Source organism: Theileria parva, chromosome 1 (genome assembly GCF_000165365.1).
Source record: "Theileria parva strain Muguga chromosome 1, complete sequence, whole genome shotgun sequence".
NCBI lineage: Eukaryota > Apicomplexa > Aconoidasida > Piroplasmida > Theileriidae > Theileria > Theileria parva.
Window position 1 is genome coordinate 301,778 of NC_007344.1, and position 20,795 is coordinate 322,572.

Consider the following 20,795-nt stretch of genomic DNA (forward strand, 5'->3'; position numbering starts at 1 on the left):
TATCAATTTGTAAACATATTATTGTTTGAAAAATGTTTAGTTTTCTGGTAATTTTAAAGTAAAAAATTCATGCTGCATTGCTTCTTCCGGTGTTGGTCTTTTATTCGAGTCTAAATTTAGTATATATCTGATAAATTCTCCAAAAAGTCTGTGTTCAGGCTTTACCAAATCCTACAAACGGTTAGAATTTGAAAACATTTATTTATGGATTCACATGGATGTATAAGAAAGATACCATTATGGTTTTACACTCTTCAACTCTGTGAACTGATGATTTTGATTTTGCGCCTTCAGGCCTAAAAATTATTTATAAAAATAAAAATATATGGATGGATAGAGTTTTGTGTGGTACCAGTTGAGTCTGGGTTCATTTGGACTAATGTAGTTTTTTCCTTGAGTATTTTTAGCAGAATTTATAACTTCTTCTGGGAATTTCCCGAGAGTCTTTTCCTAATCACAAATGATAATAATATTGAATATTGTACCATCATTGCCAAGTGTTCCATGTGACTGTGTGTTCTAAAGAGTAAATGTCCTGTGTACAACTCCATTAGTGTACATCCTAATGACCACAGATCACTCGAGTAGCTCCATCCAATATCTACACACATCATCATTCCAATATCATAGGACATAAAACTAGAATATTTTGATAACTTATATAACTATAGGGGTTGGTGTAAATTAGTACCTAGAATAACTTCTGGTGCTCTGTACTGTCTTGTATTAATAATTGAGCTGTGATACTCATCTTCATAAATAGCGCTTCCAAAGTCAATTAGTTTAATATCTGACATAGCTGGTCTTTTAGTCGTCATCCCAGTCTAACCATTATTAATATAAATTGATAACATAATTAATTATATTATTAATAGTATAATTAGTTAGATAATTAGAATGTGTAGAAAAATACATGTGATCTTGGAAATGGTACTTCTATGAAATCATCTTTTCCACATACTAGCAGTATATTCTCAGGTTTAATATCTGTGTGGACTAGGCGTTTTTTCTTAAGAAACGAAAGTCCCTTCAGAAGCTGATAGGCCATGTTCTGTATATCTGAAATGAAAAAGCCTTTAAAATCATTTTTTTCCAAAAAATCGTATAGTGAAGGGCCAAGTTTCTCGAAAACCAAACACATGTTTCTGTTCCTGTACATAAAGTTGTCATGTAAAACCACGCAATGACTCTCGGAATTAACGTCCGAGCTCTTTATATCCAAAAGTATATCTGCCTCAATCTTTGCCGATTGAGTGTATTTGTCGACGTCCCTCACAACCTTGACTGCAAATTGTTTGCCTTCCTTTTCACATAATAACACTCTACCGAATGTTCCGTCACTCACTTTATTCAAGACCACGTACTCTGATAAATTCATACCCTTGTCCCACTTGAAATGGATAATTTCATCCGTGGGTGACTTGGCTCTGTCAGCATACTTATCCCTACCACTATACCTGTGCCTATGGCTGTACCTATCTCTATGTGAGTATTTGTGCCTATGTGACGGGGAGTAGCTGCGTCTATATCTTCTTCTATAAGATCTTGAGTAATCACGTCTATGGGAGTATCTTCTACTTGGTCTGTGAGATCTTCTACTATACCTTCTGTCTCTATATCTATACCTATCTCTGCTTCTATCTCTATGCCTATGGCTATATTTATTATGGTTCCGGTAACGACGACGATCTAGGCTTGAGCTCCCTGAGTATCTTCTATGGTTCCTATCGCTATAACTCCTGGTATCACTTTCTGAGGAATCCTTGCTACTTTTACTACGGCTCCGATGAATGGAATCACTGGGTTCAGTGGTATTATGAGTTGAACTTCTACTGTAGGAAGGGGAACTGGAATAACTTTTATGTCTGGAATGTTTGCGTCGTTTATGCCTATAATTAGAGGAATGGTACATACGGCGGCTACTATATTTTCTACGGCTCGACCTTCTACGGTCATTTATTCTACTGGAATCTCGTTTGCGATAATATCCATCTTCGGAATTTAATTTTTCATTATCATACATTTTATTTTCGTCATCATAGTGGGTCATATCTAAGAAATCTAAAAAATAAATTAAATTTCGAGTATGTTGTGGTGGAGCCTGAACTGGCTACTAACTTCATTACAGTAAATATTATTATGAGTTTAACTTGGAGTGAATCTGACGTAAATAATCTAATAAAGTTTGCAAAACAGTCTTTCAACAACAATGATCGGGCTAATTTGGAAAAATGTGTAAGGTAAATCCCAGCGGTTACAACTGTTCATCAGTTATTTAGAAACGGATCTTGTTCGGAATACTCTCCACATTCAGATTCTTTAAAGTTAGACAAAAATCAAAATAATAATTTTAAAAGGGGTGAAGGTATTTTAATCCTGATCATTTTGTTTAGATGATCTGGTTGGTCAACTGTTAGATGACCTTTGGTCTTCTTATGGTAAAATTTCACTTTTTCTAGAAGAAGTCATTGAATCAGCATCAGCTACATACAGAAATATAGTCAATAAAGGCGTAAAACGTATGTTTAGATATTAATAGAGTTCAAAATGACATTAGAAGGCCTCTCTTTACCTTCAGATTCTGATTATAACATTGCTTTTCTCTCCTGGAAAAACCAGTTAAACAAATATTTGAAGCGATATGTAATACAGCAACTTCAGAGTGAATCCATTAAAATGTCCCGTCAAGGATCCTTATTTTCATTAAGTACGTTATACATACCTTATTACTAAAGTATTATATAGTGGCACATAATTTACTATATTAAGAGTAACTTAGTCCATAATTGATTAGAAAATGAGTATAATAACTTCGACGGGGAAACAATCAGTAATTTGATGTTCAACTCATTCACAGTTGTAAACAATTTTACTGGCCAAAGCGTTAGTTTCCTACAAGTTTATTATTTTCCAGTCCAATGGCACCTTTAGTGAGTTAGAGTTTATGGAATACAACGGATTATTCAAGAGGGTAAATTTTTTAGTATTTTAACATCATTCTAAGGTTGAAAAGAGTACCGACCTGTTCTATGATAACTGTTTTGTTTTATGGTTAAATTCTTCCCAGTTGGACAAAACTAAACATAAAGTATTTTCCAACCTGAATTATCTTAATTTATTGTTTCAGAATACTAAGATGGTATTGGAAAAATTATGTGAAATACCTTACGAATTGACGAATAAATGTAAAATACTACTTCAAGTATCTCTTTATCTAGTCCATAATTATCAGGTAATATCTTCTGTGTGCGTAACATACATGGAGGCCGGTAAATCTTCAATTATGCCTCATGTTGACGGAGAGTTAGTAAATAGTTAATTTAATTGTTCAGAAACAACGGCGTTCAATTCACTTGTTTATATGTACCAAAATCACCTCCAGACTCATCAATTGACATAACAATAAACCAAAATACTCACACCGTAAACTTCCAAAATGACCAACTGATAATACTTGGGTATCTTTACTATTTAGCATATCCTTGATAAACAAATTCGTATGAGTTACATACCATTGGAATACCATATTCTTACTACATTTCTATAATAATTATTAGTAAAAATGTGAAATACGAGATTAAAAAGGTAAAGGAAAAATGCTTCATATTTATGGCATGGTTAACTGGTCCAGACTAGATCACACGTTTCCTCTTTCTAATCTTTATACGCTTTGTTTTATACTGTTTCCAGTACATACCGGCATCCCTCTTCTTTATTCCAATTTTCCCTATTATTTTATTTAGCTGCTGTCTTCTTAGATCGTCCAGCGCTGAGCACTCTATCCAATTGAAGTAATTATACACATTGTTAATATTTGATTCTAGAAGTTTGGGTGTGTTAAGATATAAATTAGGTGCTGTAATTTTATGATTGGTTAAATTGAGAACGTTGTTTTTTACTAAGTAAAAACTTTTCAAATTAAAAATGGAATTTTTTGCGATTGAATTTAATAGGTTAAAAGAATCTAAAATAAACATAATGTATTAATTGATTCTATTCTAGTACCACACAACAACAAGAGAAATGAGATGTTAATTTAAAGTATTTTTTGACCTTCTCAAGTTCTATACATTTAAAAATAACATATTATTCCAGTGTGTAACATAAATATCATAAAATAGGTGTTAAAGGGAGTCTTACAAAATTTATTTAAAATTAAAACTTTAATTAAAGATTGGTCATCTTGAAGAATTTATAATCCTTTTTACGGCCTCTTTATTTATTCGAACCTTATTAACCCTTTTCCCTAAAATATCAATGTCAGGGTTAACTAAGAATAGGGTTGTTTTAAATATTAAGTTAATGTATATACCCTGAGTTTGTTTGTCATTGATTTGTTTCATATAACATTTGATTCGATTCTGTAAGGAAATTAAACTTTTTAAATAAAATACCAAATTGTTAGATACTGGATGAGAGCCGACATTCCCTCCTTCTAGCTTAAGTTTTACTAAATACATTGATGTGTTGTATACAAAATTAGTTATAATAAAAAATGAGATAAATATACTATACTATATTCTATATTAATATAATATATATATGATGGTGTATGTTAATACTGTAGTGAAGGGAACAAAGAACGAAAGCCATAGTGGAGCAAAATTTAGCATATTCTAGTCCTAAAATATTATTAAATTAAGCTAAATTAAAATATAATAGAGTAAGATGAGAAATTACCAGAGGTATTACTCTTAAATTTGTTAAAATTAACAGAATTTAGAAGTTGGTTGAGATGCTTTAGAAATGTGTTTGAATTATACTCAAGTTTAGATAAAGATTTCTCGAAACCGATCGCACTTGGACCAGCTTCCATTTTATAAAAAAACAAAAATACAAAAGTGATGAAATAAACCAACATAATTTCCCCAACCCTTATTAAAACCACCAGACCGTTGTCTTCATTTTACACTTATTTTATTTTTTTGATATTTTTTTAAAAAATTATTATGATGTTTGTTACCTATTAACATTATTCAACGATGGGTGTATTTAGTAAAATAGGAAGGGTCTCCCCTGATGTTTCAACGCTTATTGTTAATAAATGTGCCAGGAGAACATTGTTTACTAATCGTCACAATTATGTGTCTAATCCAAGGTTCAACCTGACCCTTAAAAGGAACGTCACAACTTCTTTGGCGACTGACCTTTTTAAGGATTCCAAATTACATCCAAACGCGTTAAATCAACCCCCCTGCCGTACCTTTATATAGCATTTAAATCGAATTTTTAGATGTTACCACACTTAAAAATGGGCTTAGAGTTGCCACTGTTTGGATGCCAGGCTCCTCATCTACCGTTGGAGTCTGGATAGATAGCGGAAGCCGATTTGAAACACCCGAGACAAACGGTTCTGCACATTTTCTTGAACATATGATTTTTAAAGTAACCATATCACCTATTTATGAATAATTAATTTTAAAATACCGATAACCTTTTTTGTTTCAGGGGACAAAGTCACGTTCAAGGCACCAGTTGGAAGAACAAATTGAACACAAAGGCGCACACTTAAACGCATATACCTCAAGAGAACAGACAGCGTATGCCCTAGTCAAACCCTTTTTCTACTTCTATATATAACCAGTTATATGCCGTGTAATATATGTTACTAGGTACTATGCAAGGTGTTTTAATAATGATATCCCTTGGTGTACCGAGTTGTTGAGCGATATTTTGCAAAACAGCTTAATTGACCCAGACCACATGGAGAATGAGAAGCATGTCATTCTGCGTGAAATGGAAGAAGTAGAAAAGTCACACGATGAGGTTGTCTTTGATCGATTACACATGACGGTATGTTACAATTCCACTATTAATACTTAGGCATTTCGGGACTGTTCACTGGGATTCACTATTCTGGTATTTTTGTCATTTTTATACACATACAACAAACTACTTTTTATATATAATATTAGATATAACCTGTCTAGTATTATATATACTAGTGTATAAAGGAATTTTAGGGCCCAGTTGAAAATATAAAGAATATGCAACGTGAGTATCTCTTGGACTATATTAATCGAAATTACACAGCCGACAGGATGGTATTTTATACCCCCATTATAATTTCACAGGTTCTTTGTGCTGTTGGTAATTTTGAACACGATAAGTTCGTCTCATTGGCTGAAAAACACTTCTCAACCGTAAGTTTATTAACCCTAGTCTTTGTACCCTCATACATAAAATTATACCACTATTTTCACAATATTCTATGAAATAATATATTTGATATAGTATTTTATTAAGGTTATATTAATTTGTGATTAGATACCTAAGGCAGTGACTAAGGTTGAGTTGGAGAAGCCATATTTTGTTGGCTCTGAACTATTAGAAAGAAACGACGAAATGGGACCTTACGCTCATATAGCAGTTGCACTTGAAGGGGTGCCATGGAACTCACCCGATTCTGTGGCTTTCATGCTAATGCAAAGCATCATCGGCACCTATAATAAATCTAACGAAGGCGTAGTCCCAGGTAATTTTTCCATTTCATTAACACCTTAAACTCTAAACTTTTTGGTGCCCCTAATATTTCCCACAAACAAAGATAATATGATTATAGGGAAAGTGTCTGGAAATAAAACAATTCATGCCGTGGCGAACAGGATGACAGTTGGCTGCGCTGAGTTTTTTAGCGCATTTAACACTTGCTACAAGGATACTGGCCTGTTTGGATTCTACGCTAAAGCCGACGAAGTAGCAGTTGACCACTGCGTGGGAGAATTGCTCTTCGGAATCACATCCCTTTCATACTCAGTAATTACATATTTAACACAGTCAAATATATTTATAACGCAGTTATGTATTCTCAAATTCAGTTAAATACATTTATTTATATATTTTTTTATATATGTTGGAGTGTTGAATAATAATATGAGTAGGTGACTGATGAGGAGGTGGAGCGGGCTAAGAGACAGTTAATGTTACAGTTTCTCTCAATGACGGAGTCGACATCAAGTGTCGCAGAGGAAGTTGCCAGGCAAATTCTCGTATATGGAAGAAGAATGCCCGTCGCAGAATTTCTCCTCAGACTTGAAAAAATCGACGCTGAAGAAGTTAAACGAGTTGCCTGGAAATACTTGCACGACTCAGTAATTTTTATATATCAATTTACTCTCGATTTAGATATATTTAGCATTATCTCTATAATTTGACTATTATGTGTTTTAGGAGGTTGCCGTGAGCGCAATGGGACCATTGCATGGAATGCCATCTCTAGTTGATCTAAGGCAAAAAACTTATTGGCTTAGATATTAATTTACTACGCTCAACTTATATCATTAAAGTTAACTATCTACAGACCATATAATGTGGTTGATTTAAAGTTCATTTGTTATTATGAGATCAAGTCGGTACAATTTTGACTTAATATAATATTATATGGTAAATAATATATATGAGCAACATTGTGCTAATTACATTTATTAATAATATAATAATTATTAAAGTCCATCAACGGTAGGGCCAAAGGGCCCCTAGATAATTTAGTAACATTCTTGCGAAAGTCCAATCCATACTGGAGACAGCAGCTGGAAATAGATTCATCCATGAGTTGATCCTCGATATACTTTACAACGCTCACTGGGTCCATATCATCCATCAACTTATCTAAGTAATTTCTAAAATTATTAGCACCATTTATACCACTAGTACAATTAGAAGTACTTTGAATCTTATTGAGAGAAGTGAAAATGCGTGAAATAGAAGAGGAGAAATCCAGAATGTTTTTAAAACAGTCTGTGAGTGATGGGAAAAGGTGGGACTTTATGTTCTTTTTGAACTTCGAGAGCGAGTCACGGAGATTGCTGAGGTCCTTGGAGCGTTGAACATCCTCTTTAAATATGTTAAAGTGGAATTTAACATCATGAAAAGGCTGTACTGAAAACATGAAACTTATCATCTCACTCCTGTAAAAGTTAATCTTGTTAAAAAACGAGGAAAGGTCTAAAATGCCAGTGCTGAGTCTATAAAACCAAATATAGTCTAGAAATATCCTGTTGAGGCTATCAACAGCAGCATTAAAAAGACTTGACAAAGACATCAAACTATTAATAAAATCGTAACTATCATCAAATAACAAACTATAAGGGAATGAACGGATAAGTTCCAAGTTGTCTCTTAGATTCCCGAGTCCTTCCACCAATTTACTACTATCCATTGCCTTGTTCAAGATATTATTTGTGTAATTACTCGTGTAATCTTTCTTAGGGCAAGGATTGGGAATTATACTATACAACAGAGAATTGTTAATGAAGTCAAGTAGTTGATAGTCTTTTATCAAAGTAGATGCAATATCTTCAGAGTATCTAAGGCCCGAGACTATATTCTTTAAGGTTGTTAAAGTATATTCTAAACTCCATTCTTCATTATCCTTAACTTCATCAACCGTATTAACTGTATTAACAGAGGTAGTATTAGTGTTACCATTAGTATGTGTGGCGTTATTTTGTAGTTGGCTCAATGCTGATTGGAGGTTTAGAAGTTGAAGAAAAGAGTTTAGAGTAGGAGTAGGAAGATTAGATTTTTTCAACCTCTTTAACTGGTTAAAAAGTAGTCCCTTTTCAAAAATATCCTCAGCAAGGGTTTTGGGAAAGAAGTGAAATAACTTAGAAGAATCAAATGTGAAACATCCGTCTGAAAAATTGATGAAAAAGCCCATATTAGAAGCAACTGAGGACAACTCTCCGGAGTACAACCACCGGAAAATAACCTCAAAGAAAGGGACCAAGGACTTCTTTAATAAGCGTAAATATAGCCCACGATGCTCATAATTCCCAGTAAATGTTAATCTATACAGAGCGTTTGGAGAAACATGGTCACAAGTTACCAATGAGTAAATTATTCTAATTTTACGGTAAGGTTTATGGAGTAATGAATACAACTGCAAAAGGGTTAAATAATCCCCGAAATTTAATAGCAACAAGTCCAAAAGCTTGGCGTAACCAGTCAACTCCTCAACAATGGCCTGGAGCAAACAATTCAGAATCGGGTCGGCATTTTTAATTCCACTTAAATTATTGTACAATTTTTGTAAATTATTAGAATTTTTAAGATTATACTGGCTTTGTAAACTATGTGAATTAGTGGGATTTGAAGAGTTTAATTGATTAAGGTACAGTTTAACAGTATTATACAAATCAGCAACAAAAATGATTTTGCTGATAACAAATTTAAAATCGGAGGAGATTTTAAGGGTAGGATTGACCAAAGAATAGTAAGTTCTCATTCTTTTAAAGTATTTACCATCAACTCCTTTAAGGAGATAAAGCATATCCAAAACCAAGTCGCCCTCTGCTAAAACGTTATCATCAACACTAACCAAGCTATATGGAGAGTCTGACTCAGACATTTCTGTACCATTAACCACATAACTCAAATCATTCTTGTCACTTGGTATGTTACTATCATCCAACACATTCGTATCACTCCGTTTATTATCAACTGTTTGATTATTATTATAACTTGGTAGGTTAATATTGGTTGGAGTGAATGCGGTATCAGACTCAAGTATGAGTGGAGAATAATACAATTGGCGTAATTGAGATGATAAAAACTCATCCAACATTAACTCTTCACTCTTTTCCTTATTAATTTGAAAGTCATTAGAAGGAACATCAGGTAAGGGGTTATTAGTAAATTGGCCATCAAGAAAGCAAGCCTTATCCCTAAGAAGAAACAAAAGTTGTAAGACCGAGGAGAAGTCTTTAGATCCAAGAGTAACACTCATAACAATTTCGTTAACATACTCGAATGGAATTTTATTTTTAGAGTTAAAGTACCTGTCGTAGTCTCTCAGCACATCATAAAGATTAAAGTTGAGTGGCTCGGAAATGTCAAATTCGTCCAGCAGAGTAACTAATTCGGCTTCTAATTTCGAAGCTATTTGTGTTTGGTTAGGAATTTCCGCTGAAAAATCAGGAATTTTGGAGATAGAGATTCCATTGTATGCTGAGCGTGAGTTATTTGACAAATATTCGATTAATTTTAAAAATTCTTTTGCCAATGATTCAGAGCTATCATACATTATGTCTCTTTCTGATCTTATTACTCTTTTCTGGTTCTTCGAATACGCCTTCCTCTAAAGGAGTACGACACATCAGATCGAGTTGTGTTGGATAACTATAAAAGTAGGTCGATTATTATTAAAATGTGTATATTTCATTGCGATTTAATTAATAAAGTAAAATAAATGTGTAAGTGAGAATTGTTACCACATTTTCCTCTTAAAACTTATTTTTTCACTAAATTTATCAAACTTTTCAGTATTTTTAATCTTTTTTATTTTTTTATACAAAATTTATTCTAACTTATACCATACACATTAGTATAAAAATGAGGAAATACATACGGAATACACAGTAGAGATTATTGAGATAAATTTAATTTTTTATAAATGAAAGAGAATGTGTTTTTGATAATATCTGGCTCTTGTTGTTCTTCTATTCCTAGTTCATCGTATGCGTTTAGAGATTCATCGGATTTATTTAGTGAAAGCTTATCATAGTTGATTAGGGACTGATTGTTCCTAAAACTGCTTCCTATAGAGTTTTGGTTCATTGAGTCCGTCCTCTTGAACCCATTTATCCGTCTTTGTACTAGTTTTTTGGATCCATGGCTGTGAAAATTCTCAGCTCTGTTCCCTGAATTGAGATTGACTAATCCTCTTTTTAATGCGTTAATTGTGTTCATCTGCCTTATACTTGCCAGCTCCGGACTTATCTTTATTCTCTCATTCTTTACATCCTCGTTTACATAGTGTTGTACAGTAGGTTCTAGATTAGATTGCGGGTTAATGTTGATTGAATGGGAATTGAGTGTGTTGGAATGAAAATTATTGCTTAGTGTATTAGTAGAGCCTTCACCGGAGGCAGTGGAGCAGTTGGGAGAATGGTCACAATCGGTGGATTCTGATTCATAAGACAGTGGGCTTTGTAAATCATCAAACTTTTGATAATTCTTTACCAAGTCGACGAGTTTGTTTTTGGCATCGGTGGGACTTGGGTTATTTAAAATTTCTAGTTTTGAAACCAATTTCAAATTCTCAGCTGATGCCTGTTCATACAGCTCCATCAAGTATTCGTTTTTCCTACTTAACTCTTCCAGTCTTGTTTCCAAATCAATTATATCCAGTTTGGCCTTATTGTAATCGCTTGAAAAATCCTCTTGATTGGGATTCTTCGTAGCAATTAACTTCAGCTTCTCATTTAACTCATTCAATTCTGACGTTAGACTAACGTTTTCACATTTAACCTTATCAAACTCAGCTTCTAGCAACTGATTCTCCCTCTTTAACAGCTCCACATTATGAGTTAACTCCATGTTACTATTAATTAATTCATCATTAGTGATCTTAAGTTCATTATTATTAATAATCAATTCATTATTAGTGTTAAGCAATTCTCCATTAGTATTCCTAAGTTCACTGTTACTATTGGTTAGGGATAGATTATCATTTCTTAATAAAGAAGTTTCATGCTTCATTTCACTTTCTAGTTTCGAATTATATTCCTTTAACCTAAGATTATCACCTTCTAGATTAGAATTTGCCTCTTTTAGTCCTGTTATTTCAATCTTTGATTGACTTAACTCATCTGTTAACTGGCACACTTGATTTGTTAATTTATTCAACTCATTCGTTAATTTAGTTATTTCATCCTTTTGAACACTCAGCTGTGAATCCTTATCAACTTCATCCATCATATTAACTGTATTAACAGAGGTACTATTAGTGGTAGTAGTATGTGTGGTGTTATTTTGTAGTTGGTTTAATGCTGCTTCGAGGTTGAAGATTTTATCTTTGAGAGCTTCATTTGATTTCAAGAGTCCTTCGGACTTAGCGATATAAACTTGCAACTCTCTGGTGGCTTTTCCATAATCTGAACTATCAAATTTAGCACTAAGTTCCTCTAATTGTTGTTTAAGCGTTTCAATCTCTTTGTCCTTATTAATGATAAAATCATTTAACTGTTGATTTTGCTGAGTAATTGACTCCATTTCAGAGTTTAAAAGTGAGTTTTTCTCGACGAAACTATTTTTTTCCTTTGTCAACTTCTCATTCAATTCTTCGTTTAACTCCAAGAGTCTTCTGATCTCTTCCTTTGAAGTTGTTAACTCACACTTGGCTTCGGAGTAGTAGGTATAAAACCGAGGAAGACAGCCCTCCAAATCTGATAATAACTTGCGATATTTATACTCATAATCCCAGCTATCGTCTGCTTCACACAATTCCATCGCTCTATCCTTCGCATTTTTAACATTATCCTTAGCACTGTTAACATTCATACTATTAACATTACTCTTAGCGTTATTCGTGCTATTATTGGAAGTATAATTTGTGTTAACTGAGGTATCAACATTTGACCAGGTGCTTTCAAAATGTTTGGAGGTAAAAATAACGCTATCAGAGAGAGGGTTGCTCTCATCAGAAATAGGAGTATTGGATACTGTTTCAGAAGTGGTGTTGTTAGTATCAGAAGCGTTTCCTGAGCTAATATGGTCGTAATCAGTTGAAAAAGTGGTGGATGGTTCACTTTCGGAGACCAAATACACATCGTAGGAGTATTTCTTAACAAGGAACCCAAAAAGCATGGTTGATATGTCTGAGACTGATACCAGTTCAGAATCGAACATTTTCACAGAATTTTCAAACACCTTCGACCAGAAATCATGCAAATTACTATTCTTTTGGGCCTTTCTAATGGACTCGAGCAACTCAGTTTTGCTGAATGAGGACTCTGTCTTCAGTATCTCATCCCTGAAAAAACGCAAGGAAATCACATACTCATCATCCACAAAACAGCATTTATATAAAATTTCAGGCATAGCAAGTGAAACAGAGGGGTGTTTACCGCTCAACACATCTTCAATTCCTAAATTACATTTTATACACATCAGGGTAACTAATCATAAATAAGGTTAAACAAGTTGTAAATATAAGTAAAATAATGGCAAATATGGAGGGACTAAATATGAATGACGGCAACCTTTCCAGAAAATAATGAAAGTCACAGATTCTGACGAAACGGGCGCGGAACCAAACACATTTCTGAAATTTTCAAATTTATGCAAATTCCCAAAGATTCTGTTATTATTATACAAAATCTGCTGTAAATTATAACCGTTTGCTCTTCCAATCGGCCCTCTTAAGTCCTTGCCCAGAGCGTCACGATATATCGAGATTAAAAGCTTCATCGCCTACAATCTAAACAAGATTTTCAGGTATAAGCGGGAATTGAACTACACATTATATTTTTATTGTTTAATGGTAATTTATGGCAGAAACAAGTATGTGGAAGATCCTGGAAACTTAAATTACACAAAAACAAAAAGAATATATTAATATTATTTTGAAATAAATTATATAATATAATTTAATTTAAAAATATAGAAATGGATATATCTATATATAAAAGTAATGTGTAAATTGGGATTTTTCATTTTTGTAAAAAATTTAAAATTAATGTTAAAATAACGAAAAATCAACATTATTATTCGTTTTATTATTTTATTTGCAGATCATTGGTTATGATTAATATTAACAGAAGGTGTGTTAGAGAGTTAATACAAAGTGTAGAGAATGGAAAATAGTAATAAAAATAATAGCTAGAATAAAGAAAAATAAATAAAATAAATGGAAAGTATTAAATTATGGAAGATTCTGAAAATTTTGGTTTAAACAATTCTATATATTGTTTTGTTACCCTATAATGAATATAATGGAAGATGGATATAATATATATGTCTAATGTTGGTGTAAATTTTGGAAGATTTATAAGAATTAGAAGCTTAAGTGACCCGAGTATCCAATTATTACATTTTAAGAGAACTCTTGGGTTTTTGAGGGCTGCTAAATCTGGAGGCGCACATATGTTAGTTTTAGGAACCAAACACCAAAAAAGTTTAAATTACCAGCAGTTATTAAGCCAAAAATTCGATAACCCTACCAAGGTAACTCCAGAAATTATCACAAACGCCCCTCTAAACTACGACGTGATACTTTGTTTTGACCCTATCCGCTACGCTAAACTTTTGTATAACATCAACTTACCCTGTGTTGCTATTTCAAAGGTTGAGGATTTCTATCATCACAGGGACATCCCTGACGCCTTTGACTACCTTTTGCCATTAACTGAAGATTTTTTGGATATTTCTAGTATTCATTCCGATTAGTTTAACACCTTTATCACTTCTGTATACTTTGTTATAGTAACTCAGGCCGTTAATCATTATAACAAATATCGAAGAACTCGGTTGTATTTATCTTTGTGTTAATTAGAGTAATGAGTTCATCAGTTGAATTTGAGCTTCAGAATCGTAAAGACTCCTCCGATCCTGTGTCTGAGAACATCTTTTTAGCTGGCAAAGCTTGGGAATTTTTAACCCATAAAATATTTGAAAATGAGGCTGGAAGTGCCTTTCTTATTGTAGCAGGTACCGTAGCCATCGCTGCTCTTTGCGGTCGTGAAAGACGTGCTGCCACACTTGCTAGATCACTACAACTAGGTCCTGCGACTAGCCTCAGGGTCTTTGGGCATCCTAGGTATCACAACCATGTACCCAAAAATCCTCTTCTAAAATATTAATATTTTATAACATATATATCATATAATATTAAGTTAAACTTTCAACTTCTTGATGCTTTGTTGTAATAATCATATAAGTCTCCATATTTCTTTGTATCTTATGAATTTAAATACTCCTTTCACCAAAAGCCCTCAAGCGCCTGTGAATCCATTTACACAACAGTCACCAAACACTATCACAAGTACTTAAATTTGAAATCAAACTCTAAAAATAACTAGGAATAAACTCTTAATATACTAATATACTATATATGGTGTATATTAGTAGAATAATTACTTGAGATTTAAAACCCTTTGGACAGTGGCCCAGCACCTTTGTTCATCATTCAGTATTTCTTGGCCCATCCTGGTGTGTTTACTGGGGACGTACTCTTGTGACATGTTCCTAAAAAACGCTTTGGCCACTGATACTGCGGTTTCCGTGGTTAGAAACAAGTTTGAGGGATCCATGTTTTTGAGTATCCACGGAGGTAGTTTGGATTTCTTGTCAATCCTCGTATACCGGGCATCAGCAAACACCATCAATCCAAAATCTGCCTTATTTCTTATAACTCTACCGACACACTGAGCAGACTGCCTTATTGCGTCAAATGTTATAAATTCATTCTCCAATATGCCGTAGTTACACTGGAAAATATTATAACATAAATATTATTATGAAAAAATAAATATTTACTAAAAATATAGTTAATAAAAATAATATATAAATAATTAGGATAAAAATATATTCGGAATACTCTCATGAAGTCGAGGCGCGCCTTGAGAACTTTGGAAAGAGTGTATTGGAATGGGATCCCGACGAGAATTACACAGCGTCCATAATGGCTGTTAAAATCAATCCCTTCAGCTACTTTGCCTCTGCAAATTGAAAGGAATAAGGCGCCGCGTCCCACGTCACAAGCTCTCCGGTAGTTATAAAGTGCGAGTGTCGTCGTGACAGAGTCTTTTGTTTCCATGAAGACCAGCTTATGCTCCATTATAGAGGCAAGTATGCCCGTTTCATACCAGTGAGAAAGAATCAGCTCCATATATGCGTAACTTGGGAAAAAGCATACAACGCCATCCGGAATGTGCTTACAAAGGTCAATTACCAGGGAACCATAGTTACGTAGAACTGTAATGTCGGTCCTGAGATCGAACTTGGTTGACATGTGGACCTGGTTAGCCCCCTTCGAAACGATAATGGGACACAGGCAGTCTCTATCCAGTGACATTGGGAGCGATTGCATCAGAACTGGGGTGAAATTTAGTATTTTGGGGTAAAATTCAAGCGGTGAGATAGTGCCGGAGGTTAAAATAACAGACTGGAAGTTATCAATTACGGACTTCATGGCAATTGAGGCGTCAAGACAAGAGAATTGTAACAAGGGATCATATGAAGTTGCTTTAGGGAATGGATCAACTATTACTATGAATCCATTGTAATAAGTGCCAACTAGTGTACAAAAGTCAACAACTAGATGCAACGAAGTTAAATCGCCAACAGCTGTCATCTTCAGTGTGTTTAACAATGACTTCATTCTATTATAAGTGTGTTCCATAACGTCCGAATTAATCCCAGTTTCATGCTCAAACCTATAAGGAATATACACAATAACTATCACTAAACTCTTAATATAAATAAAATTACTTAAATAATAACTTAATAGTGTGTAAATTATGTAAATGTTTAAATTTACATTGGGATTCAAACCTGTATAGAAACATGAGTGGTCCTTCGGATTTGGCTTCCTTAACTTTGATATACTTTTTCAAGTATCCAATAACGACCTTGAGGAATGAAATGAAATGTTCAGCTTTACGGATGGAGCCTGGGATTGCACGGTCAACAATATCTTGTCTGAGTACTGGGTTCATGTAACCTTCAATGTCAATAGAGCCAAAGTCTGTGGTCTCTACCAGTCGCCTGTACTCCTCTAGTAGTAGTTCTTGATCTCGTAGTCTAAGTTCCCTAACGTTATCTTCGAGGCGTGAGAGGTCTGAGTAGGCGTTATCGAGAGTCTCAGTACTGAGTTCTACGCTTAGAGCCTCAATACAAACATTGTCTATGTTATGAGCCTCATCAAAGACAACCACGATGGGTAACTTAGGCTTACTATCCTTGTCTTCTCGCTTTTCCTTTAAATAATTCTCAGTGCACAGGTGATAAAACACTGCATCAGACACTTTCGGGTCTATCAGGTACTGATAGTTCAATACAACAATGTTAGCGTTGTCAATTGCACGTCGGGCTGCGAAATACGGACAAATCGGTGAAGCACGGCCAGTCCTAGAGTCCTTATACTTCAAGCAATATTCCTTCAAACCCTCCAAAGTATATACGCCTACACCATTTACTCATACTAACTTACAACTATATAACTAAATTTAATCTTAGAACTTAAATATTAAAATATTATATAAATGAGGATGTAAAGTGGTTGGAGGGACTAAATGAGAGATTAGATAGAGTGAAGGGTTAGATAGAATGAGTTGTAGCAGGATGGGTCTGTATGAAGCTCAATACCTGAAGGGATAAATGTTGGGTTCCAGATACGTTCCATGGTTTCATAATATCCGCATAGTCCCATAGAGTTAAACTCCTCAATATCAGGTATTTCTTGAACTGCGGAGGCGCTTGGTCTTCTTCTAATAGGCCTTGACCCCTCGTAGTCCAATGTATATTCATTCCTCTTCTTATCCTCCAAATCCTCAAACTGCATTCTACGCCATACGGATGTTAAATCACAACCTATCAAATACTATTATCATCAATATATATGGTATAATGGTTCTAAAAATCTAGCAATACTATGCATCGTTAGTAACTACTTAATAGTAGTATATAACTGGTGTAATCAAGTGTAATGTACATTTTTCATCTATTTTTGTGCGATCGGCGTGTGAAGAAACCTCAGGATGGATACACAGATTACGTCGTGAACAAAGCCCTACTGCCAAAAAATAATCTAAAACAACTTTTAAGGTCGAAAATTTTACCATTTTTTGGTCCATCTACATCCAATTCCATCTTAACCTTCACCTTTTTTTCTTCTTTCACTTCCTTAACCGAGTTTATATTTTTAACTGAATTTATATCTTTGGAGTTTGGATTCTCATTTGTATTGGTTTTGTAAGAGGAAGATCCACCATAAGAGGAGGAGTGATGTATATTTAACTGTGAATTGCGATATGAAATGACTTCGCTGAGCTCAAGAAGTGCCTTTTCCATCTCATGGATTGTACGGGTACAATACACGAGCTTACCCAATTCCGGCCTTGCAAGTTGATAACTCGATACAAAACTAAATAATGCCACCGTTTTACCTATTATAACATTACACTCATATATATAAGACTACATACTATTATTATTACACTATTGCAGAAATATGTGTTATAAACTTGGTTAACTAATTAGAATAAGGTTAAATAAGGTAAATACGATAATAATTAGTTAGATTAGATGGAAATAAGAGTAAAAATGTGTAAAAGTGGGATAGATGTGTAATAAAAGGAAAGGTGAATGTGAAGAAAACCTGTTCCGGTTGGCATTTCAAGTACAGCGTGGCCCTTGGAATCTAGAGCAGTTTTGAGGCTTTTCATATATGCGATTTGCTCCGGGTAAATTTTCGGGTAAGGAAAAAAAACCTCAATTCCGTCAATCCAGAACCGAACCATGATTCTACAGAGAATTTGGAAATATTTTACAGGAAAAAATCATCATTTATTTATTTTACAAAAAGGATTTTAAATTATCAACATTTTTAATATTTTACATTATTTTCATTTTATTCCTACACTCTTCATCACCGTCCCATTACACTATAAACAGAATAGATACTTGATATATATTTTTATTCAACACATTCAAGCAATAGTATACTTTAATTTATCCGTAAATCGTAATAAATTAAGATAAAATGTGTTCAATCTCGTGAATAGTTAGATCCATAAATAGAAGGAAACATGGATGTAAAAAATTGATTTGAAAAATTGCGATTTAATCTTCGTCGGAGGTGTCATCTAGTGAAGTGAGAAGTAGAGAGGATGAGGGAACCAGATTGGCATTTTCGAGTGTTACATTTCTATCAGAGAGTGTGGTTGATGGGTAAGGAATAGAGAGGTTGAAGTTATAGGGGATTTTATAGTTTTTATTTTCAAGGAATTGGGAGGCTTCAACCCATTCGTAGATTTTTTCTACCTTGTCGTTTTTGGCGAATTCGCCCTCAATTCTATTCCCATTTGGTAATCTGACTCGTATCTTAACTTCCTTACGCTCAAATTTGTCAAACACATTTGTATACACTTTTGCAAGTTCTTTTCTGTGCTCTAAAATTTTTTCCCTTTCCTCTTTCTTCTGCCTTTTGATTAGCTCCTGGGTCCTTCTCCGCTGCGCCTCGTCTCTCCTCTTTATATCTCGTTCTTTGAACTTCACTGAATCGATTTCAACTGCCCGTCTGAATTCTTCATCCTGTTCTCTGATAACTTCTCGAGAACTCTCGGCTCTTTCTGGCGGTGGCTGGTACTCCACTGAGCCCAGAAGCATCGAAACAAGTGCATCATGTTCCACACTCCCCTCAAGTCTGTTTACCACTGTACACCGATTCAAACCTTGGAATGAAAGTACTGAAAGATGGGGTACTGTCATACAGTTTACCAAATCCATCATCTTCCTCATGCTCGCACCCTTATAATATTCCATATAAAATATATAATTCGTATCCTGAATATTTTTCAATACCCTTATTATTATATATAGTATTAATTACACGGTATAGTACAATAGTATTATAGGAATAGTTACGGGTATATAACTGGAGTAAATAGAGTAAGGAGATACAATGACTTCGATAATGAGTTGGTTGGTGAAAAGATTACGGCAAACGTGATCATTAAATTCTGAATGAATATATAGTACAATCATCTTCCCGGAATGTAATGAAACTCTTCTAGCCTATATATGATTATACTCGGTATATAATAATATAATAACTATATCCGATATAATAACTATATATTATTATAAGTTGAATATAAGTAATAGTAGTGAGTAACTTCTTCAAAACTTCCGAGGAATATTTTAGGGTGTATTGAGCCATATTTCGACTCGTATTCTTCAATTAAGTGAGTTGGTGTGAGGGTTAGGAGGGACGACACCCTTCTGAACATTGCCAAAAGGGCTTCATAAATCGGCACCAGCACAAAGTTTATGAAATTCGAAAATATATCATACAAAAACATCTCAATTCATCACATTACACTAATTCATCACTTTTCCTAACTTTGACACTAACCCATCAATTTGACACCAAATCATAAGTTTAACATTAAATCATAAGTTTAATACTAATTCATCAAGAAGAAGGTAACTCCATGTGGAAACGACATGAATCGAAATGACTGGAAAACTCTGAAAAAATGGTCAAAAATAATAAATTATTGCAAAATGATTAAAAATAAGAAAGAATTATAAAAAAATTTGAAAAATAAAGCTCAATTTAAAAGTGGTAAAAATTATTCAGAAGCGAAAAATTGGAAGTGTCATAAAAAATAAGAAAGGATTAAAAGGTGTTAACAAAGGGTTAAAGGGGAGAAATTGATAATAAAAAGGGATGGGAAAGGTGTAATTTAAGTATGGATAGGGAGTTAAAAGGTAAAAATTAGCGATAAGTGGTTAAATTTAATGAGTAACGAAATAAATTGTAGTGTAGGAATCTTCGAGAACTTTTTTTAAAATTTTAATTACTTTTATCAAATTTTAAAATTTTGTTATTTTAATTTTTAGAAATGGGTTTTTAGTGTGTAATATTTTGTTATTTGGGTTTTAACACATTTTCACAGGCCTTATTTCTGAATTTTGTTTTAGAGTTTAAACTTTTCCAAAACGCTGGATTCCTCACTTAATAAAGTGTGTTTTAATTTTAATTTTTAACATTTGTTACTATTCGTTCATGACTTTCCCTTTTCAGTTTTGGGAATGGTTCACTACTTTCTGTCGTCACCTGCCTAGGAATTTTCACTTCATTTTTTCTCCTACCCACTTTAATTCATTAAATTAACTATTTTTTTAATTAGTTTTACTCTCCATCTATTCACGTGTCCAGTTAGCGCCCTTGTTGTTTCGTGTGTATTTCTAAATGTGTAGAACCATCACAAATTTTAATATTAAGTCTTTTGGAAAATTATATTATAAAATTATAATATAATAATTATAAATTATAATACTATATT

General features: G+C 33.7%; 10 protein-coding genes across 10 annotated transcripts; 3 read left to right on the top strand and 7 right to left on the bottom strand.

Moving 5' to 3' along the window:
• Window position 1: 1 nt before the first annotated feature.
• AFC3 (Protein kinase domain protein) lies at window positions 2–2,192 on the bottom strand. The gene is made up of 6 exons (XM_760583.2): window positions 914–2,192; window positions 692–824; window positions 486–601; window positions 353–450; window positions 236–296; window positions 3–171 (listed from the first exon to the last, which is right to left on the bottom strand). The coding sequence occupies exons 1-6, from the start codon at window positions 2,048–2,050 to the stop codon at window positions 37–39; spliced, it is 1,680 nt and encodes a 559-aa protein (XP_765676.1). The 5' UTR covers window positions 2,051–2,192; the 3' UTR covers window positions 3–36.
• On the top strand, window positions 2,094–3,636 carry TpMuguga_01g00150 (uncharacterized protein; the record flags this gene model as incomplete). Its single annotated transcript, XM_760584.2, has 11 exons — window positions 2,094–2,240; window positions 2,280–2,365; window positions 2,394–2,519; window positions 2,558–2,707; window positions 2,795–2,883; window positions 2,915–2,971; window positions 3,005–3,088; window positions 3,128–3,202; window positions 3,233–3,303; window positions 3,333–3,458; window positions 3,558–3,636. The coding sequence occupies exons 1-11, from the start codon at window positions 2,140–2,142 to the stop codon at window positions 3,634–3,636; spliced, it is 1,044 nt and encodes a 347-aa protein (XP_765677.1). The 5' UTR covers window positions 2,094–2,139.
• Window positions 3,633–3,977, bottom strand: TpMuguga_01g02590 (uncharacterized protein; the record flags this gene model as incomplete). Its single annotated transcript, XM_061305248.1, has 1 exon — window positions 3,633–3,977. The coding sequence occupies one exon, from the start codon at window positions 3,975–3,977 to the stop codon at window positions 3,633–3,635; it is 345 nt and encodes a 114-aa protein (XP_061161936.1).
• Window positions 3,978–4,124: 147 nt separating this feature from the next.
• Window positions 4,125–4,905, bottom strand: TpMuguga_01g02625 (Sas10/Utp3/C1D family protein). The gene is made up of 5 exons (XM_061305251.1): window positions 4,681–4,905; window positions 4,563–4,622; window positions 4,395–4,450; window positions 4,313–4,361; window positions 4,125–4,246 (listed from the first exon to the last, which is right to left on the bottom strand). The coding sequence occupies exons 1-5, from the start codon at window positions 4,859–4,861 to the stop codon at window positions 4,179–4,181; spliced, it is 414 nt and encodes a 137-aa protein (XP_061161937.1). The 5' UTR covers window positions 4,862–4,905; the 3' UTR covers window positions 4,125–4,178.
• On the top strand, window positions 4,863–7,389 carry TpMuguga_01g00151 (Insulinase (Peptidase family M16) family protein). Its single transcript, XM_061304929.1, has 11 exons — window positions 4,863–5,199; window positions 5,234–5,385; window positions 5,449–5,540; window positions 5,613–5,793; window positions 5,824–5,859; window positions 5,964–6,044; window positions 6,075–6,143; window positions 6,268–6,475; window positions 6,563–6,756; window positions 6,882–7,091; window positions 7,171–7,389. Exons 1-11 carry the CDS (start codon window positions 4,983–4,985, stop codon window positions 7,255–7,257), a joined length of 1,527 nt encoding a protein of 508 aa, XP_061161507.1. The 5' UTR covers window positions 4,863–4,982; the 3' UTR covers window positions 7,258–7,389.
• Window positions 7,390–7,409: 20 nt separating this feature from the next.
• On the bottom strand, window positions 7,410–10,158 carry TpMuguga_01g00152 (Spc97 / Spc98 family protein). Its single transcript, XM_760586.2, has one exon. It carries the CDS (start codon window positions 10,022–10,024, stop codon window positions 7,412–7,414), a length of 2,613 nt encoding a protein of 870 aa, XP_765679.1. The 5' UTR covers window positions 10,025–10,158; the 3' UTR covers window positions 7,410–7,411.
• Window positions 10,159–10,365: 207 nt separating this feature from the next.
• Window positions 10,366–13,191, bottom strand: TpMuguga_01g00153 (uncharacterized protein; the record flags this gene model as incomplete). The annotated part of the gene is made up of 2 exons (XM_760587.1): window positions 10,366–12,869; window positions 12,984–13,191. 2 exons carry the CDS (start codon window positions 13,189–13,191, stop codon window positions 10,366–10,368), a joined length of 2,712 nt encoding a protein of 903 aa, XP_765680.1.
• A 554-nt stretch (window positions 13,192–13,745) lies between these two features.
• On the top strand, window positions 13,746–14,598 carry TpMuguga_01g00154 (uncharacterized protein). Its single transcript, XM_061304930.1, has one exon. The coding sequence runs from the start codon at window positions 13,867–13,869 to the stop codon at window positions 14,167–14,169; it is 303 nt and encodes a 100-aa protein (XP_061161508.1). The 5' UTR covers window positions 13,746–13,866; the 3' UTR covers window positions 14,170–14,598.
• A 257-nt stretch (window positions 14,599–14,855) lies between these two features.
• Window positions 14,856–18,338, bottom strand: UVH6 (DNA repair helicase (rad3) family protein; the record flags this gene model as incomplete). The annotated part of the gene is made up of 7 exons (XM_061304931.1): window positions 18,101–18,338; window positions 17,562–17,888; window positions 17,435–17,530; window positions 17,089–17,313; window positions 16,225–16,906; window positions 15,320–16,157; window positions 14,856–15,209 (listed from the first exon to the last, which is right to left on the bottom strand). The coding sequence occupies exons 1-7, from the start codon at window positions 18,240–18,242 to the stop codon at window positions 14,856–14,858; spliced, it is 2,664 nt and encodes an 887-aa protein (XP_061161509.1). The 5' UTR covers window positions 18,243–18,338.
• A 189-nt stretch (window positions 18,339–18,527) lies between these two features.
• On the bottom strand, window positions 18,528–20,236 carry TpMuguga_01g00156 (UBX domain protein). Its single transcript, XM_760590.2, has 3 exons — window positions 19,620–20,236; window positions 19,405–19,518; window positions 18,528–19,287 (listed from the first exon to the last, which is right to left on the bottom strand). Exons 1-3 carry the CDS (start codon window positions 19,803–19,805, stop codon window positions 18,565–18,567), a joined length of 1,023 nt encoding a protein of 340 aa, XP_765683.1. The 5' UTR covers window positions 19,806–20,236; the 3' UTR covers window positions 18,528–18,564.
• Window positions 20,237–20,795: the final 559 nt, after the last annotated feature.

What these genes read in the sequence shown, in the direction of transcription:
- AFC3 (XM_760583.2), bottom strand. Translation starts at nt 2,050, where the DNA reads ATGACCCACTATGATGACGAAAATAAAATGTATGATAATGAAAAATTA. An exon ending in AGCACCAGAAGTTATTCTAG is followed by an intron (nt 602 to 691) that starts GTACTAATTTAC and finishes TGATGTGTGTAG; the next exon opens with ATATTGGATGGAGCTACTCG. An exon ending in AATGAACCCAGACTCAACTG is followed by an intron (nt 297 to 352) that starts GTACCACACAAA and finishes AATAATTTTTAG; the next exon opens with GCCTGAAGGCGCAAAATCAA.
- TpMuguga_01g00151 (XM_061304929.1), top strand. Translation starts at nt 4,983, where the DNA reads ATGGGTGTATTTAGTAAAATAGGAAGGGTCTCCCCTGATGTTTCAACG. An exon ending in GTTAAATCAACCCCCCTGCC is followed by an intron (nt 5,200 to 5,233) that starts GTACCTTTATAT and finishes TCGAATTTTTAG; the next exon opens with ATGTTACCACACTTAAAAAT. An exon ending in TTGATCGATTACACATGACG is followed by an intron (nt 5,794 to 5,823) that starts GTATGTTACAAT and finishes ATTAATACTTAG; the next exon opens with GCATTTCGGGACTGTTCACT.
- TpMuguga_01g00156 (XM_760590.2), bottom strand. Translation starts at nt 19,805, where the DNA reads ATGTTTTTGTATGATATATTTTCGAATTTCATAAACTTTGTGCTGGTG. An exon ending in TCCTCGGAAGTTTTGAAGAA is followed by an intron (nt 19,519 to 19,619) that starts GTTACTCACTAC and finishes AATCATATATAG; the next exon opens with GCTAGAAGAGTTTCATTACA. An exon ending in AACTCATTATCGAAGTCATT is followed by an intron (nt 19,288 to 19,404) that starts GTATCTCCTTAC and finishes AAAAATATTCAG; the next exon opens with GATACGAATTATATATTTTA.
- TpMuguga_01g02625 (XM_061305251.1), bottom strand. Translation starts at nt 4,861, where the DNA reads ATGTTGGTTTATTTCATCACTTTTGTATTTTTGTTTTTTTATAAAATG. An exon ending in ATTTAAGAGTAATACCTCTG is followed by an intron (nt 4,623 to 4,680) that starts GTAATTTCTCAT and finishes ATAATATTTTAG; the next exon opens with GACTAGAATATGCTAAATTT. An exon ending in CAATGACAAACAAACTCAGG is followed by an intron (nt 4,247 to 4,312) that starts GTATATACATTA and finishes TTGATATTTTAG; the next exon opens with GGAAAAGGGTTAATAAGGTT.
- TpMuguga_01g00154 (XM_061304930.1), top strand. Translation starts at nt 13,867, where the DNA reads ATGTTAGTTTTAGGAACCAAACACCAAAAAAGTTTAAATTACCAGCAG.
- TpMuguga_01g00152 (XM_760586.2), bottom strand. Translation starts at nt 10,024, where the DNA reads ATGTATGATAGCTCTGAATCATTGGCAAAAGAATTTTTAAAATTAATC.